Genomic DNA, 19103 nt, shown 5'->3' on the forward strand with positions numbered 1-19103 from the left:
GCAAACTGACAAGCTTACCAACAACCGCGTTATAGAATCTCAGAATGGGGACAGAGTGGGAGGTATGCAGACCTGAGGTCAATTATTGCTTAGTCAGATTAAGGCGTAGAGAGGGGTTATGAAGAAACCTCGTAGTTAATAGAGAGTAAAAGTGCTCTAGTGCATTGACTCAACTAGCCTCAACATTATACAATATAAGTTTTTAAATATTTAAAATGTTTTATAACCCATTTCCTAATATTCATACAAAGATTTCAAAAAGTTTTCTTCATAAGTCCCTAAAGAATTAACATTTTATTCATTCATAAGAACTTATTTTATTAAAAAATTAGAACTTATGGAAAACAAGACTAAATGCACCAAAATAGATCAACCCATTATGGGTAGTAAAGAACAGTGAATTACCTTAAACTTACCAATTAATACATTATATAAAAATCGCTATTTACAAAATTTATTGTTATTTGTAGTTAAAATTTTCTACTTCTTTTATATATCCAACCATAACTCAAAAAAAAAATTTGCATTTGGGTTTGGATATTTTAATTTCTCTAATATTTATATATAAATTGATTAGTATATTATATAGAGTAGGATAGTTATTATATGTGGGTAAGCTAGACCATCAACACAGAAATTGGTAGGGCTAAGTATAGTTTTTATGTACTTTTGTAGCTATATTTGACCGGTACTATTTTCCAGTGACTAGCCCCCACTTTATCCGGGTATTATCGTTGCTGAATACACTGAGGACATGGCTTTATAACCATGTTTTTCGTTAAGAGGGCATCACATTGACAAAACTCCAGTTTGGTTGAAAAAACTGGAGGTTTAAGCATAAAATATTTCAGAACTTTCTAAACAAAATACGTAAATTGAACTCTGTCACGTCAGTATATAATATCCGAATCCACACAAAGAATTTAAAAAATGCTAATGTTCGACACGTATTTCTCTGTAAATTACTTAAAAATAATCTTCTGTAGAACACTGATGTTCCATAACGAGAGTATAAGCTTTATGACTCTAGATCACTTCCATCCTAAGACAAGTGTATCAATATATAAATGTTACAAAATTCAATAGAACGAATATCAACCGATTTTCAGTAGTAATCTTCTTCATGTGCTGACCAAGTTTTTACTTATATATAAACATACATATTTGGTTGCTAGCAGGACTATTATAGTAGATAGGCAATTAAAGTGAAAGATATATCGAATCTTTTTCAATTCGCCAAGAAATTCGTTTTGATTCCACATTTCTTACATTTGTAGGTGGAAAACCTGTCATATTATAACTAGCCGTTCGTATTTTTAAATACAATTATCTGACTAATACCAATGTTGGAAATATCGCAAAGTGTATTAAAGATTTGATTGCCCAAAGAACTTATTCCTGGTTTTGGACAAGCCTGAACATAGACACAACAGGTGTCCCTGTTTTTCATGTACTGCAAGATATTCCACAGATCAGACCAAGCTTGGTTATTTATATATATATATAGATACTTTCTTTACTTTTATTTACTTTTATGAACTAACCTTCAATTCTATATTTAGAATACAAAGACTAAGTGATATTAACACAATGTTGGCTTGTCGCAAAAATGGCTGTATATCAACTTTTCTCTGTAACTGACAGGAGCAGGGACTCGTGAACTTTTTTTGGACGAGATGCAAACTGTCGAAATTGCTTTGATAGCTGCCAGACTGTCAGTGATAACTTAGACTTCCTTTTCATGAAAGTCCATTTGCCTAGTAAGAGAGCACACTCTTATGCCTCATATTGTCAGAAAACGGGTAGTCCTATGATGTCAGATTTGCATTCTTGTCATGTAATGAAAACATATTTGACACACACCAGTCAATTTTAATTGTCATTGAAAATGATATAGTGAAAACAAGGCATTATTTCTGCCTGAAATATTGAAGTAGAGTTGCAAAGGTTAGATTTATAAACCTCTAGGTCCGTCAAATAGATCCCAGCTATGTCTGAGTCTTTGTCCACCTTTGACCCGCGAATGTAAATTATTATATTTCTTTGCGTTGTAATCACCCCTGCCCACCACTTGGCTCAAACGGAAATCAGGAGACACAAATTACTATCTCACTCAGATGCTGACCGGACATGGATACTTTTGTAAGTACCTGTACCGTATGGGAAAAATGGATTTGCCCGACTGCATTTATGGTGATGGGGACTGTGACGACGCAGAGCACACCTTCTTTTACTAGATGGCTCAATAGATGGCTCACAAATAGGGAAGAGATAATAGCGCAGATTGGACATATAAGTCCCGAAAACATAGTGGAGAAGATGAAAGCGAACTCAGAGAAGAAATTAGATATAGAAAGGAGAACTAGAAACTAGAATAAGAAATATAATAAATAGAGTGGACACCAAGAAAATGCGGTGAAAAGTGGTGGTCTGGACACAGATAGAAAATCAAGAGAGCATGGCTTCAAATGTCAACATAAAATAGACCCTCCTCGAAGTAATGCGAAAGCGGTTCCAAGGGGGAATAAGCCTCGCTGAAGAGGGGGGGTTTTAGTCCGTATACTACATATTAATGTTAGGGAGTCGGGCACACCATTCCGACGACGGTCGGTTTGACGGTGCATAAAGCATTCCACCTCCTCAAAACCAAAAAAAAAAAAAAATCACCCCTGCCCAGATCCATTTTATAAAACCCAGTTATTACCTATTAAAATGAAAACCAAAAGCATTGATAGCAAACCTTTTTTTTTGATATATGTAAATAAAATATGAAGATTGTTTAAATACAGATTTTATAATATAACATACCTCCAAAAATTAAGAGACTTTTTATTTTGTTTCATAGATATATGTATTTGTTAAACATCTTAAATATTGGAATTATTAAATATATGAATATTTTGAAATACATACTATAAAATATAAATACTTTTAATGGTAAAACAAACCAACCACATGAAAGGATCCAGAGATGAATTTGTAAATGGAGACAATAATTATAAAATAAAACATTTTAAGAGAATAAAAGTTATAGTATACATACAATAAAATTTTTGTAATTTGTACTAAAAGTCTTGAGTAAGTAATTTGTTCATTCAATCTGTAAAAGTTGAGTCTGCATACGTTTTTCTTTACTGTTGGGTTATAAATCGTTATTTTTATATATTGTAAATTCCATACTAATTTAGCTCAAATTGTTCTTTAGTTTGTTCCAGTTGTTGTTGTAGTTCTTGTTTTTAAAGTTGGTATGAATTGAATTCGTGGCTCCGTCGTCTCCGTTTACTTGGTTTGTGGTCGTGTCTATATATAACAGATTTTACTTTAAGGGTCCGTCAGATTTCTAAATATTTATCGGTATTTGAAGTTCAAGAATATGCATTCTTTTTGTTATTTTGTTTTTGGTGTAGTTCTGTTTCCTGTGGTCAGTAAGTTTCTCTATTAACGTATTAAATAATTTCTATACTGTTATTTAATGTGTGTATTGTCTGTGAAAATAGAAAAAAAGATTATTTGCATTAAGCCGTAATCATAGTCGAATGTGTTTATCTTAAGTACAAAAGTTGAAGTTGAAAAAGTTTAAGAAATTTCTGTCGCATGTTCTGAAGTCAATTTGAAATTAAAAATAAAACATCACACATTTAACTACACACATAACACATAATAATTTTTACCAAAGTGTCTCTTACTTACCTGAAACCTAATAACTTAAATTTAATTCAAATTTTAGTGCAAATATAAGCTTACATTTAGTTCCTACGTAAACGTTTTCTACTACTGTCATCACCATCAGTGCGTTCTTCAGCTTCCATAACCTAAAGATATTTATATAATATTTAGTTTTTCTGTGTATACAATATTATATTTTTATTCATTTTATTACTTTAAGTTTAGTTCCGCAGATTTCTGCACCGTTAAGAACTTGTATAGCTTTTTGTGCGCTTTCCCTTTCGGCATACTTAACATAACCACAGTTTTTATTAGGTAGCAAGTAGACATCAATCAATCCTTTCCAACAACTAAATACGTTTTTGAGTATTGATAGAGGAAGATTCTTAAAATAAAACGAAATATAAGATTCGTACATTAAATAATCGAAGATATATGTACTTACTCCAGCTAAAACGATAAATAAACGCTGTGCCACTGGATCATCTGGTGAGGCCATGGACTGTATAGGAGGCAACGATACATTGGCTATAGAGTCTTTTTTCACACGTCCTAAAATATTTAAAATGATAATGTCATTTCATATAAATTAAGTATATTTGCATTTTTACTGTCTAAAAACGATGTATCCATACGAGCACTATTCATTCCGGCTAGTTTGACGATAATGCGCTCCCCAATCGGATATTCTAATCCATGCAATTTGTCCCTAAATACATACTTTTAAAAATATTGCTTTAATCTTTAATTGTAGGTCTTACTTGGCATATATAGCTGCTTCTGGATTATCATATACAACCATAGCCTCGTTAGTTCTAGGTCCATCTAAAAAAAATTAAAAAAATTGTATATTTTATTTAAATAAAATTTAATTAAAGAAAATAAAATCAAAATTACAATATCTCTGAAACGGAAGTCTACTAGAAGTTACAATTTGGAACAACTGCAAAATTCTACATTCAACCAAAATATCTCTAAAGAAATTAACAGCAAACTTGCAAACATAGATCACCAAAACACAAACTACTTGGAGATTTGGAATTAGCTAACAAACATAAAGCTAAAGCAAAATAGATGACTGAAGAGATTTTACAACTAATGGATGAGAGACGATCCTATAACAACAAAGATTACAACAAATATAGAGATCTCCAAAGAACTATCAGATCTAAAATTAGACAAGCAAAGACCAACTGCTTGGAAAGAGAATATAGCGAAATACAAAGACTACAAAACTTACACGATGACTTCAATTTACACAAAAAGATCAAATTAGCATCAGGGGTGCACCAGAAAAAGAACCCAAGCTTGTTATTTGATAACAATAGCAAACTGGTAATTGATGGCCGTGAGAAGTCAAATATCTGGGAGTAATTTACTAATAAGTTATTTGAAGATAATACTAAGAGCACCACTATTAACGATCACCATCAAGAACTATATTCCGGTCCTTTAATAACCACAGATGAGATCGAAAAAGCCATCAAATCTTCTAAAAACAAAAAGCAGTTGGTTCAGATGAAATACCAACAGAAATCATCAAACTTTTGGACAACAAAAACCTAGCTCCTCTTATCCTCTTATCAGGCTTTAAAAAAAAACTCCCAGAGAGTCATATTTAAAATATAAGGATATGGATCGATTCTCATATCCTAAATAGTAATAGTGCCAAGTGGTGGCAGAATGACTTGTAACCCATTTCTTTTAAGGTTGCGAGATTATTTCTCACGCACACAATTCTTCTAGTTTACTTTAATCATTCAAATTTCACACCAAATATGACCCCATACCACATTTTGTAGATTGTAATTCGTATAAACCACAACAATAGTTGATAATGAACATAATTCGACAAAAACTCAATTCGAATTTAGTGAAAACATTTTACATTTTTCAAAATGTAAAGGGTTTAATCAAGTGATAATATAATTTCTCAATAAATTGTCTCTTATCGCTTAAATTATAAGTTAGACATCAAAAGCCTAAACCAATATAATCATTTTTAGTAGAAATATTATATTTTCATAATATCTCCTATTCTGCTAACTTAGAGAAGAAAATTTACTTCTAGAAACTAGACAAATATAATCACGTAATATATATCACATAAATAAATTTTAGATTTTATTTTAAAAATGTTACTGCTATAGTTTATATGAAAACTATTGCTTTAATACATATTTACCTGTCGTAACCCTCACCTGCTTAAGTAAATAATTTGTATCTTCTAAACTGATGTCTTTCAACACTAATAAATATCTTAACAAAAGAAATATAACTATCTTTATCTTAGGAGTAAATGAATCAAATATGAGTTAATTAAACACAAAATCGTCGTAATACTTACATTCTCTAGTAATTTGACAATAATCCAAACCAGGTATTACATCAAACAAACGCCATAATTGATCCTGATTAACAAGATTGCTGACAATAACCTCCAAACATGTTGGTTGAGATGCAGGAGAGCTCTGCATACGAAGAAACTGTGTCATTTCATTATTACTCGAACAATTAAAATTCCAATCGTTATTGTAATTGCCATTACTGCCACTATTGAAGTTGCTATTATTTCTATTATTACTGGTAAACCCTGAATTGTCATCATTTGATCTACCATGGTTATCACGTTGTGTGCGTGGTGAACCTTTTGGCTCTGCAAAAACTGCTTTGTATTTGGGTGAACAATTTTCAAAAGCTAGAGCAGCGTGATAAAACCTATGATAAGCAAATAGAAATATTATAAATTACTATCCACAGCAAATTAACAAAATAATTCTTACTTTGAGTATCGCACATAACCAAAACCTTTGGGGTTTCCAGTTGGTTTGTCTTTCACAATGGTAATTCGTTCAACATCACCATATTTACTGAATTCTTCACGCAATTCCTCCTCAGTTGCTTGCTTTGAGCATACAATAAACAAACGTACGTATTTCTCATGCTCATTATCAGATTTATTCGAACCTTGGTTGCGACTGCGGAAATTTATAAAAACAGTAGAAACAGTGAATTTTAAATATTGTTTTTAATTGTTTAAAATTGATTAACGTTTACTCACTTCGCTGCAACTAAAACTTTAAGTGTTCGATCAATATTTCCAATTGTTTTTCCATTCATTTCCTCTTGGGCTTTAGCTGCATCTGATGTTTTCGCAAATTTAATATAAGCAATGCCTTTATTTTCGTGCGTATGTTTATTTTTAACAATCCAAATATCTTCAATTTCTCCAAATTGGGAAAATGCCTCACGGAAATCGTCCTCATTGTGCGATTTATTACATATTATGAATAGTCTTGACATTGGAGGATCATCGTCATTCGAGTAATCTTTACCAACACCACGGCCTCCATCACGAGATTGCGATCTGTAATCCGACATATTGCCTAAGTTCTGTGTAATCCAGTTATTGTACTTATAATTATGCTTTATAATTTACTAATCAGAATATTGAGCAATAACACATCTGTAGAAAAATTGCAGGAATAAAATGGCGAAAATTATGTACACCGGCAACAGAGATGAGTTTTTATCGATAAATTGGTGCATTCGCAAAAGTGAAGTCTATAAAAATATAAACATGAGTAGTGGTTACTTATATATGTAAATATATGTTGTATGTAAACCTAACAAGAAACTTGTTAAAAAAATATGTTAAACAGAAAATTTCAATATTTGACAGTTTTATCCGTTTTATTCTTAAATATCATATTATTCTATTCTTTTATAAATGGATTATTTATGAAGTGTTATATCGAAAGTCACGAGAAGATACCTATAAGCATTATTGTTTTTTCTAATTTGTCTAAAAAATGTATTTATAGAGAACTGGACAAATGACTCTATACTCTATCTATCTATCTATACTATATCTATCTATACAATATATTATATTGTAGCCCTCGCTAAAGAACGCAGACGTACGAAAACTTAACTGTATTTTTAGTTATGTTCCTTTTGTTTTTTATTTTTGTATTTCCATTTAGTTATTCCATTTAGTTATCAGTGTGCGGATGGGAGTAAGTTATGTCATCAGAATGAGTATAGGCTATAAGCCAAATACATAACTCTTTGTTTCTATTGTTTTTTCGATGAACAGCCTTTACCGTGTCTGAGTATTGTTATTAGACAATAGGTACACCGTGGGCATGGGTCAATAACCATGTAATTGGCTATAGAACGATAAAAGTGATAAAACTTCTGTTAGCAGATAACTGGAGGGTTGGACACTAATTTATACAAATTCAACTTATAATCAATAATTACAAACAAATATTCATCACATCACCAAATTATAAATCTGATAAGTGACAAGAATATCACCTTTATCACAAAATCAAATTAAAAAATCAAAATCATTACAAAATCAAACTTTAAATAAAAATATAATTCCTGTTACTGGAATTATAAACATGCTCTAATGAAACCATTTGTGATTATTTGAACTATTGTGAATATTATAAACAACACTACTGTGATTTGACATTAAAACAAAAAAAAAACAAAAAATTACTTTTGTTGTTATTGACGAATGTTTGTAAACAATGTAAACATAAACATTGATAAATTTTAGATTTATGGTAAAATTAAAATTTAAAAAAAATTTAAATAAAATTAGCTATGAATGTTTCATTCAGCCAAAAAAGACTTGCAAATAAATTTCTTAGCGTAATGAAAAATTAACCAGAGTTGGCGCTTCATTTAAACTTATTAAATGGAAAACGTAAACGTAGTATTAGAATTAATTGTAACCATACATTATCCAAGATACATATGTATGTATATTTATTTAAAATAATTTATTAGATAAAAGCAGAACTCATTTTTCATTAATGACAACTGATAGAATGGGCAATTTAAATTAAGCGTATAAATAAGTCTGCTCCAGAAGCAGAATCTATAGCTTCTCAAGCTTAAATGCTAACGATAAGTCGTATAATCTTTCGACCTTAAGATATATTCAACAGTTGGTTATAAAAGCATCACAGCGAAAAAAAACGCAAAGCCGTCTCTTCAACTCATATTAGTTTACTGCATTCAGTATTTAATCATATATAGAGTGATAAAATGCTTTGAATACACTGATTCCATCAAAAGATTGCTTTTAAATCTAACCATCCTTGCGTCTTTATAATCAGTTTTGGGTATAGTTCTATCTAATGTTGTTTTGTGGCGCGAACATAAACAAACACAGGAATTGGTTGCAGATAGAACTAAATCGTTCATTTGAAGCAATCAGAATTAATAATAAGAATAATTACAAAAGTAATATAGATTTTTTTATTTTGTGATAAACAATCACTTTATTCAGATCAACAACAATAACAAGCCCACGCAGAGAAACTGCGCATTCATCATAATCATCATTGCAGAAGTTATGGACACAGGTAGGAAAAAGAAACCATAATACATTTTCTCTATTTTCTCTATGGCTTTGGCGTCTAGAACAAATAAGTTTTTAGGAAGATACTTCTCTCCTCTTTCGGTGAAGAGGAGAGACCTAAATAAAATTATCTAAATTTTACGGGTTGCACTTAGTCATTAGGGGTTCTTGCGAGAAATGTGGTAACAAAACAGCGAAAAATCGCTATTTGAGATACATGGTCATTAGATAACTTATCTAATGACCTACCACTGCAATCAACTAGCTTTCAACCTGCCATGACTGACTACATTTCCTGGTAATATTTTTTATTGCCTGACATAATTCAATCTTACAACTCTAGCCATTAGCTACTTGTAAAATAGCGTATCTTATTTTTCACAAAATAGTATATATATTACTGTTAAGTTCACTCCGGTTGACCATCTACAGAAAGGTAAAGATCAAAGATAATTTAGTGAATATGACAACAAAGTCAAATGTCACATCGTTCAGAACATAATGACTGAGTTTAATATACTGATCGACATTCAATCTTCGACTCAAAATTTTTGTTAATAAAAGAAAATTTAAGTTGACTCTGTCATTACTACTTCAAAGGGAAAAATATATATAAAACATTTTCAAGGCCGATAGGCATTTGTTTATGTATTATTTTGATAAGTGACCTAACACAAAATGAAAAATATACTATGATTTCCATGACATTAAAATTCAATATTTCTTCAATCTTCTCAAATCAAGCTTATTATTATTTCGACATACACAGGAAAAGATCCTATTTAGCATATGCTGAAATGTTTTATAAATTTTTATACATAGACTGCAAACTATATCACATAATGGTTTAATATATCTGCATGTTTATTTAATAATGTGGTGTTTCAAAACTTAAAAAGTCAAAACTTAAAAAAGTAAATAAAATAAATATCTGAGTATTATGAAGTACTTTTAATGGTTAAAAAAACGAACCACATGCAAATCCCAAAATGAATCTTTAAATACAGACATAATTATTTATGAAATGAATTAAGTATTAAAAGTAAAAGTCTTAAGTAAGTAGTTTGTTCTTTCATTCAGTGTTTGTTGAGTTGTAAATCATTATTTCAGTAAATTCCATACTAAGTTAGCTCAAATCGTTCTCTACTTTGTTCCTTTCTTGTAGAAAAACGTTGATTTCAATTGATATTTTCGATTCCGTCGTCTCCGTTTATTTCGTTTTGGTTTTAGTCTTGTCCATATGTAGCATATTTTACCTTAAGGGTTCGTCAGATTTTTACATTGATTTTATCAATATTTGAAGTGCGATTAAGTGTGCTCAGTAAGTCTCTTTACTATTAATTTCGTATTAAATTTGTAGGTATTGTCTGTGAAAATAGAAAAAAAACTGCAATTAAAGTTGAACGTGTTTAGCATATGCAAGTTTAAAAGGTTAAGAATATTTCAGTCGTAACTGTTCAAGTCCATTTAAATTTTGTTATTAGGTATGAAACACTACACTACAGTATCCACAAAACATTTCATAATTTTAATTTTATTTAAAATATTTACTTACATTCAATTGCTATGTAAACGCTTTCTACTGTTGCCGTCTCCAACGTTGCGCTCTTCAGCTTCCATAACCTGAAAGTATTTGTTTAGAAAGTATTTAGTTTTTCTGTAAACATAATACTATATTTTAAAATATTTCCTTACTTTAAGTTTTGTTCCGCAAATTTCTGCACCGTGAAGGACTTGTATAGCTTTTTGTGCACTGTCCTTTTCAGCATACTTAACGTATCCACAGTTCTTATTACGCAACAAATAGACATCAATCAATCCTTTCCAACAACTAAATACATTTTTGAGTATTGATAGAGGTACGTTCTGTAAAATAAACATATTTAAAAACTCAAAATTCCAGAAACTTAAATGTATATGCTTACTCCTGCCAAAACGATAAATAAACGTTGCGCCACAGGTTCATCCGGTGAGGCCATGGGTTGCATAGGAGGCAATGATACATTGACTATAGAATCGTTATTTGCACTTCCTAAAAAATATTAAATTATATTTTTTATAAATTGAACTTTTACGGACATTTTTACGGTCTATTAACGACGAATCCATACGTGTGTTATTCATTCCAGCTAATTTGACAATAATTCGCTCGCCAATCGGAAATTCTAATCCATGCAATTTATTCCTGAATAAATATTTTTAAAAACTATAGAAATATTACAGTTTATCGCTTACTTGGCATAAGCAGCTGCTTCTGGATTATCGTAGGCAACCGTAACCTCGTTTGTTCTAGGGCCATCTAGCAGAAAAATATATTTTTGAATTTAGTGTGTTTTATAATACTATGATTAAATAAAAAATTTAGTTTTATTTTGTAATTTATACAATTTATACAATACAATTTATATTGTAAAGTTTACATATCACAAGTTAAGTATTCTTGGATCGTTTTTTTTTTTGTTGATTTTAATGATAAAAACATAATATATGAATAGTTTATTTAAATATAAAAGAAAGATTATCTGTTACACATATAAAATAATTACATTCAGTTTAAATTAAATATTAAAAGTAATTATTCCATTATAACAAAATTTAATTTAAAATTTAACTTTAACTTTGCATTAAAACTATTTGCATTAAGAATCGCATAAGTCATCGATTCCTAAATAAGGCCTTATACCCAACACACGATTAAACAAACTAGAGTAGCTGAGTGCAGTGGGTAACAACATCAAAACTGAAGTTGAGTATTACGTTCCTATATTAGGTTCTATACATAAGAAAGAACAAATCATGCAACAAATAATGCCTCTACGAATAGAATAGTTTTGAAATTTAACAATTAAAAATAAAAAATATAATTAATTCAATTATTCTACAGCTGGTTTATGATTTCGTTCTAATATATAAATACAGCAAGTAAAATTGTTAATAAATAAACTTTCATAGCAAAAGTAACAAAAACTCCAGCAAAAATATGCGAACATAAAAAGTCAAGTACGGCTTTGGATCAGTTGGTTAAGGTGCGCTGATTCTGAGCTTCATATTTGGCAGGACCCGAGTACTTGCAGTCTCAAAAATAATTATTTACGAATAATTAAATATAAGAATTATTTCCAAGACCACTGATGAAGGGTATTTGGCAATACTGGAAACAGCTGTATGGTCAGCCAAAAATTCAATTAATTAAAATAATTTAAAAAAATAAATTTTTGTTGTTGTTTCACTTCTGTTCGAAAACTTCTTTATGTAAATAAAAAAATAAATTACTTTAGTATCGCGCACGATTCGACTATAGTCGTTGTATGTTGTATTTCATATAATTGAACTACGCTGAGAGTCGTAAAATACTATAGCGAGAGACTGTAATTTAAACGTGCATTAGATATTAATTTACAAAAAAAATACTCATACTATCCATATCTCTCACACCTCTAATTTTACATTTCTCATTGAAACTATAGAAAATTAGTTAAGCGATGTGATTAGTTAAACAATCCATCAATTTAGCTCATGAACTGTAAAACTCGTTTAGTTTAACACAGCTACAGAATTGGTAAAGTCTAACAAGATCTCTTGACTACATAATAAAAATATTTTAAACTTTATATTATGCTTTAATGGCGTATAAGTTAATTATATGCAAAATCTTCATAACACTTACATTCCCTAGTAATTCGACAATAATCCAAACCAGGTATTATATCAAATAAACGCCATAATTGATCCTGATTAACAAGATTGCTGGCAATAACCTCCAAACATGTTGGTTGAGATGCAGGTAAGCTCTGCATACGAAGAAATTGTGACATTTCATTATTACTCGAACAATTAAATTTCCAATCATTGTTGTAATTACTGCCATTATTAAAATTATTATTATTTCTACTATTACTGGTAAACCCTGAATTGTCATCATTTGATCTACCATGGTTGTCCCGTTGTGTGCGTGGTGAACCTTTTGGCTCTGCAAAAACTGCTTTGTATTTGGGTGAACAATTTTCAAAAGCTAGAGCAGCGTGATAAAACCTATGATAAGCAAATAGAAATATTACAAATTACTATCCAATTAGCATATCCACAACAAATTAACAAAATAATTCTTACTTTGAGTATCGCACATAACCAAAACCTTTGGGGTTTCCAGTTGCTTTATCTTTCACAATGGTAATTCGTTCAACATCACCATATTTACTGAATTCATCACGCAATTCCTCCTCAGTTGCTTGCTTTGAGCATACAATAAACAAACGTACGTATTTCTCATGCTCATTATCAGATTTATTCGAACCTTGGTTGCGACTGCGGAAATTTATAAAAACAGTATTGAATTTTAAATATTGTTTTTAATTGTTTAAAATTGATTAATGTTTACTCACTTCGCTGCAACTAAAACTTTCAGTGTTCGATCAATATTTCCAATTGTTTTTCCATTCATTTCCTCTTGGGCTTTAGCTGCATCTGATGTTTTCGCAAATTTAATATAAGCAATGCCTTTATTTTCATGCGTATGTTTATTTTTAACAATCCAAATATCTTCAATTTCTCCAAATTGGGAAAACGCCTCACGGAAATCGTCCTCATTGTGCGATTTATTACATATTATGAATAGTCTTGACATTGGAGGATCATCGTCATTCGAATAATCTTTACCAACACCACGGCCTCCATCACGAGATTGCGATCTGTAATCCGACATATTGCCTTAAGTTGTATATAATCCAAATATTATACGTATTAAATTATACTTTATAACATACAATGCCGCATATATGGCAATTATTTTTGTACAAAAGCTCAAGGGAAATAAATTGTGAAAAGTATGTACACCGGCAATAGAGATGAAGTTTTATCGATAAATTAGTGCAGTCGTACAAGTAAAATATTTACGTGGCACGAGTGAACTGCCGATCTAGTTGGTATTGTTTTCTTTTCAATATGCAATTTCGAATCTATTTATCGAAAGCAAGTTTCAAAAACAGCATTTCGAAATTACCAAATAAATTCCTATTATAATGAAGGAACATGACATAAAAATGCTAATTTAATCATGGTGCCGGAATTCCTATTAATAATATATAATGTAATATAAATAAACAACAATATTATAAAAATTTAATTGCAATTTGCGATTTCTAGTACATGAAATCACCAATATGCATATAATTGTAAAAAGTTGCTTTTAATATATTATAATAAGGTACATACATTGTTTATATTTCTCCTGTAATCTCGCTTTATAATCGTGGTAACAACAATCCATTGCATAGAGTTTACTCTTAGCCAATAATTACTACTTAATCACCCCTTCGACACATACCGCAGTATAATTGCAATTAACCACAATATTGTAATATACCGTGTCGGATTCAAACCACATTCTCATAAATTGTAACAAAACAAAACAAAATGTAGTGTAAATCTCATTAGTGACACCGCTTAATGTTTTTACAATTTACGCCTATAGGAACCTATTGTGAATGCAACTACTGTGATTTGTTATAAAAATTGACAGTTGCGTTGTTAATGACCGGCGATTGCAAAGAAAGCAAAAATAAACAAAATATAATTTTGTATTTTTTGAAACTTCTAAAATGATTGTTGTACGTTATTTTATGTTGCTTTTCTTACTGTTGAAATTACCGACTCCCAATTATTTTAAGTTGTTCCTAGGTGTACATGCTGTCTGCCTCCAATGTCTTTTACATTTAACATCATATGCCTACATTTACATACGGGGACACTTTTATCCAGTTATCTCAAGAATGAACATACGAATACAATTTTTGTCTTTTGCTATTTGAACTTAAAAATTCAAAGAATAAATATATGTAAAAATTTTAATTGAAAAAATTTATTTATGTTACTATATCACATATCAAAATTCGTGTGTTGTACACAGATTTTATTGGATATTCGTTTATATTATTGGATATATGTTATATTGGATATGCATTTCTATTAAATGCGATTAACTTTATTAACACAATTTATTTTTTATTGTTCATAACTTGTCCTATTTAGGTTTACTAAACTTCAGATCTAAAAAATCAGATTCTTCTTCACAAACTGATTTTTACCTAGTTTGTTGCGTTGCCTAACGTTTGACCATGTCCTCACATAATTACCTCATTTAGGTTTGCAATTGATTCATAATTGCAGTGTGTGTATTTCTAAAAATTTTCCATAATTAAGTTGCTGTAAATTTTTTTGGTCTTTTTAGTATTCATTGTTTTTCAAAGTCATTTGCATCATGACACAATTAATTAAACAAATACAAAATTCATCATTTCTTTCTGTCGAACTAATGTTTTGTCTTTATAATACGTTTCTACAGCTTGCTTAGTAAGTTTCATTTACTAAGTAAACTTATTTGCAAATAATAATAACACATTCACGTCATCTCATTTAGGCAGTTTTGCTCATTATAGCTCATTTATTTTATATAAATGAGCTCATTGTCAATAAATTAGCTCATTTGAGGCGAAAATTTGTAATTTTTAACAATCGATTTGTAAGCAAAAAACATATGATTTCTTTAATTTGGGGCAGTAAGAAATTAATTTAATTTCATTTTTACGAAATTAAGGAAATTTGGCTGTCTGAACATAGTATAAGGGAAAAAATTCTAGATTTTCCAGCCACAATATAATACCATATTGTTAATTAATTAAATAAATTATCAATTGTTAATTAAATAATTATTGTTAAGTTTATTGTTAATAACGTTGAAATTGAAACAAAAAATTTAAGATTTTATTGTAATTAAATTTATTAAATATGACGATTATTGTAATTACAAGACTTCAATGACTTGTATAATTATCTCTGCAATATTTTTTAATAATATTCTTATAATATTAGTATAATGTATAATATAATGTAATATAAGAATATAATATAATATAATATAATATAATATAATATATAATATAATATATAATATAATAATATAATATAAAAATATAATAAATATATAATATATAATTAATATAAATAATATTAATATATATATATAATATAATATATATATATATATAATATAATATATATAATATATTAATATATATATATAAATATAATATATATAATATATCATATTTATATAATATATATAATGTAAATTAATATATTATATTAATTAATATATAATATATATAATATAATATAATATTAATATTATAATATATATATATATATAATATATATTAATATATATTAATATAATATAATATAATATAATATATTAATATTAATATTAATATAATTATATAATATATTATTAAATATAATTAATATTAATATATAACTGATATAATTTAATATAATATATATAATATTATTAATTATAATATAATTTAATTATACTTATACTTGATATATATAATCTATATAATATAATATTTTATTATATATAATTTAAATATATATATATATAATATATTATATAATATAATATAATATATAATATAATATAATATATAATATAATATAATATAAATATAATATAATATAATATAATATAATATAATATAATATAATATAATATAATATAAGAATATAATAAAATATAATATAAGAATATAAAATAAGGGTACTCATCTAAACTGATAAATACCTTATAAATCTTATAAACGTATAAATTTATCTACTTCATCAGTTGTGTTAAATCTTGTAGAAAAATAGTCTACACAAATTTGATAAATTTACACAAAAATTTTGCCAAACAAATTTATCGCACAAATTTATCTGTTGTCAATACAGAGTCGCATACCAACACAAGCAAGTTATTTATTTATTTATTCGCTTAAATTCGGCATTTTATTTTATAATTTTAAAGTTTACACAAATATTTAATATTGCAAAGATATTGGCTAAACATTTGGTTGAAAAAGTTGCGCTGCTAAGCATTACATTTTGTTCTGTCATAATTATTTCTGATATAAATAGTGCTATCATACAGCAGATTGATAAATTTACACAAATATTTCACTAATTTTTGACACATAAAATCCCTTTCCCATGCCTTAAGTAACTTGAGCTAATGTAAACGACAAAAGCTCAAAGTTACTCAATAACTTACTAAGTAAGCAGTGGAAACGCAGTATAAGTACGTTTATTTAACCGTGTACGTAAACGCATAAACTTATACATTTGATAAATTTATATGCTTAGTTAGATGAGTAGCCTTAATATTCTTCTTATAATAAGAATAATTGTGATAGTAACTATTCTTTACCAATAATAATTCATTTTGGTACCTTTAGGACGGATGCTTAGTTCGAATTTTGAACCATTTCCATAGCATCATCAAAATCCAAGGTTTCTACATTATTCTTCATTTTCCCTGTCAATGTAGCCGTTATAGGGTTCCAGTGCATAGAGAAAACAATAACTTGACACGTAATACCGCTGCAATAACTAATTTATTAATATTTAGTGGTAAATACTGACGAAAACTGAAATAATTAACACATAATAATATGCAAAAAATCAAACAAAACTAAAACCATAATTTTTGAATAAATTATATATGTACAGAATAAAATAACCGAATAGTGTGATTACGAGGCTTAAAAACTTTTTAGTAAGGATATAAATTAAAAAATGGTATATTTGAATTACTTTTATTGATAAAAGAAACGAACTACAAACAAATTAAGTGGAACTTAAAAAATAATTTTGTAAAATGCAGCAAGTTCTAAGTAATTTGTTTTCATATATTGTATTATAAATCATTATTTAGTAAATTCTAGTTTCTGTATAAAAAGTTCATTTAAATTGATATTTGTGGTAACGTTGTCCGTCTTCACTTATTGTAGTTGCGGTCTCTTGTCTAAGTATAACATATTATAAATATAACACATTTAAGTTTTAGGGTCCGTAATTTAATGTTTGTCGATTAGTTAGTTTAGTAAGTTTCTTGTTAATTATTTTTGTTATTTTGTCTGTGAAAAAAAAACAATTATTTACATAAACCCTTAATTAAAATCTAAAATGTTAAGCATATGTAAGTATAAAAGATATATAGAAAAACATATCAATTATATGAGATATTAAAAATAAAATAAAACATTTATAACGCTTATGAAAGATGTGACTTAAATTATATTTTTAACAAAATATAAATATAATATTATATATTTTGTAGACTTACATTCAGTTGCTACGTAAACGTTTTCTATTGGCCTCATCACCATAGTTGTGTTCTTCAGCTTCTAAAACCTAAAAGTATTTTTTAGTAATCACATTTTCTCTCTCTCTGTGTATAAATTATTCATTAAATATTTCATTACTTTAAGTTTAACTCCGCAAATTTCTGCACCGTGAAGGACCTGTATGGCTTGTTGAGCGCTGTCCTTGTCAGCATACTTAACGTATCCACAGTTCTTATTAGGCAGCATATAGATATTAATCAATCCTTTCCAGCAACTAAATACATTTTTTAGTATGGATACAGGCACACTCTTTAAAATACAATAAACATATTAAAAAAAACTTGCGACTTTCAATAACCAAAAACTTAATACTCACTCCAGCCAAAACAATAAACAAACGTTGTGCCATAGGTTCATTTGGTGAGGCCATAGACTGCATAGGAGGCAACAAGACATTAACTATGGAATCGTTAATAACGCTCTCTAAAAGATATCAAAATTAAGTTTTCAAAAATTTATTACAAAAGATACAAGATATTACACAATCATGAGAGATATTTATATAATGTGCAATGCATACCTCGTGTAAATACTGGCTCTGACTATTTTGCTTAAGATCATGAAAATCATATGGGGTTGGAAATCTATTTTCGATATTCATCGACATACACGGTGTCGGATATGTCTACTAAAAAAAACATTCAGCCAATAAGTTCAATTCTTAGTCTATTAAATATTCTTTAATTTGATACATTATACTTTCTTGAACTTAAATGGATTCGAAAATTATGGTTCAAAGCTTTTTTTAGGAAATATCCACTTACTTTTGCAGAAAAACTGATTTATTACTCACTGTGTTTTAACGTTATTAGCACTTGATTCGAAATGACAAC

At 28.5% G+C, this 19103-nt stretch overlaps 2 protein-coding genes across 6 annotated transcripts; both read right to left on the bottom strand.

Annotated features, from left to right (window-relative positions):
• Positions 1–2846: 2846 nt before the first annotated feature.
• On the bottom strand, positions 2847–7304 carry LOC119667950 (RNA-binding protein 45-like). The gene is made up of 9 exons (XM_038077304.1): positions 6728–7304; positions 6450–6644; positions 6014–6384; positions 4428–4491; positions 4278–4375; positions 4112–4218; positions 3881–4051; positions 3745–3812; positions 2847–3485 (listed from the first exon to the last, which is right to left on the bottom strand). The coding sequence occupies exons 1-8, from the start codon at positions 7045–7047 to the stop codon at positions 3747–3749; spliced, it is 1392 nt and encodes a 463-aa protein (XP_037933232.1). The 5' UTR covers positions 7048–7304; the 3' UTR covers positions 2847–3485; positions 3745–3746.
• Positions 7143–18686, bottom strand: LOC119667961 (RNA-binding protein 45-like). Of its 5 annotated transcripts, XM_038077331.1 has the most exons (12): positions 18587–18686; positions 18349–18519; positions 18210–18277; positions 13432–13737; positions 13160–13354; positions 12717–13081; positions 11285–11348; positions 11137–11234; positions 10975–11081; positions 10745–10915; positions 10605–10672; positions 9980–10416 (listed from the first exon to the last, which is right to left on the bottom strand). In XM_038077331.1, exons 4-11 carry the CDS (start codon positions 13671–13673, stop codon positions 10607–10609), a joined length of 1308 nt encoding a protein of 435 aa, XP_037933259.1. In that variant the 5' UTR covers positions 13674–13737; positions 18210–18277; positions 18349–18519; positions 18587–18686; the 3' UTR covers positions 9980–10416; positions 10605–10606. The 5 variants fall into 5 exon arrangements, with proteins under 5 accessions (XP_037933252.1, XP_037933259.1, XP_037933272.1 ...); XM_038077344.1 differs by lacking the exons at positions 18210–18277; positions 18349–18519; positions 18587–18686 and adding an exon at positions 17314–17515; XM_038077338.1 differs by lacking the exons at positions 18210–18277; positions 18349–18519; positions 18587–18686 and adding an exon at positions 14261–14337.
• Between the last annotated feature and the right edge of the window lie 417 nt (positions 18687–19103).

Source organism: Teleopsis dalmanni, chromosome 1 (genome assembly GCF_002237135.1).
Source record: "Teleopsis dalmanni isolate 2A chromosome 1, ASM223713v2, whole genome shotgun sequence".
Classification (NCBI taxonomy): Eukaryota; Metazoa; Arthropoda; class Insecta; order Diptera; family Diopsidae; genus Teleopsis; species Teleopsis dalmanni.

Excerpts from the sequence above, each read along its gene's own strand:
- LOC119667961 (XM_038077324.1), bottom strand. The coding sequence starts at position 13,751 with ATGTCGGATTACAGATCGCAATCTCGTGATGGAGGCCGTGGTGTTGGT. Across the intron at positions 13,082-13,159 it reads GGTTATGTGCGATACTCAAA|GTTTTATCACGCTGCTCTAG; the intron begins GTAAGAATTATT and ends TGCTTATCATAG. Across the intron at positions 10,673-10,744 it reads TTTGCGGAACAAAACTTAAA|GTTATGGAAGCTGAAGAGCG; the intron begins GTAAGGAAATAT and ends AAATACTTTCAG.
- LOC119667950 (XM_038077304.1), bottom strand. The coding sequence starts at position 7,047 with ATGTCGGATTACAGATCGCAATCTCGTGATGGAGGCCGTGGTGTTGGT. Across the intron at positions 4,219-4,277 it reads GGATACATCGTTTTTAGACA|GACGTGTGAAAAAAGACTCT; the intron begins GTAAAAATGCAA and ends TAAATATTTTAG. Across the intron at positions 3,813-3,880 it reads TCTGCGGAACTAAACTTAAA|GTTATGGAAGCTGAAGAACG; the intron begins GTAATAAAATGA and ends AAATATCTTTAG.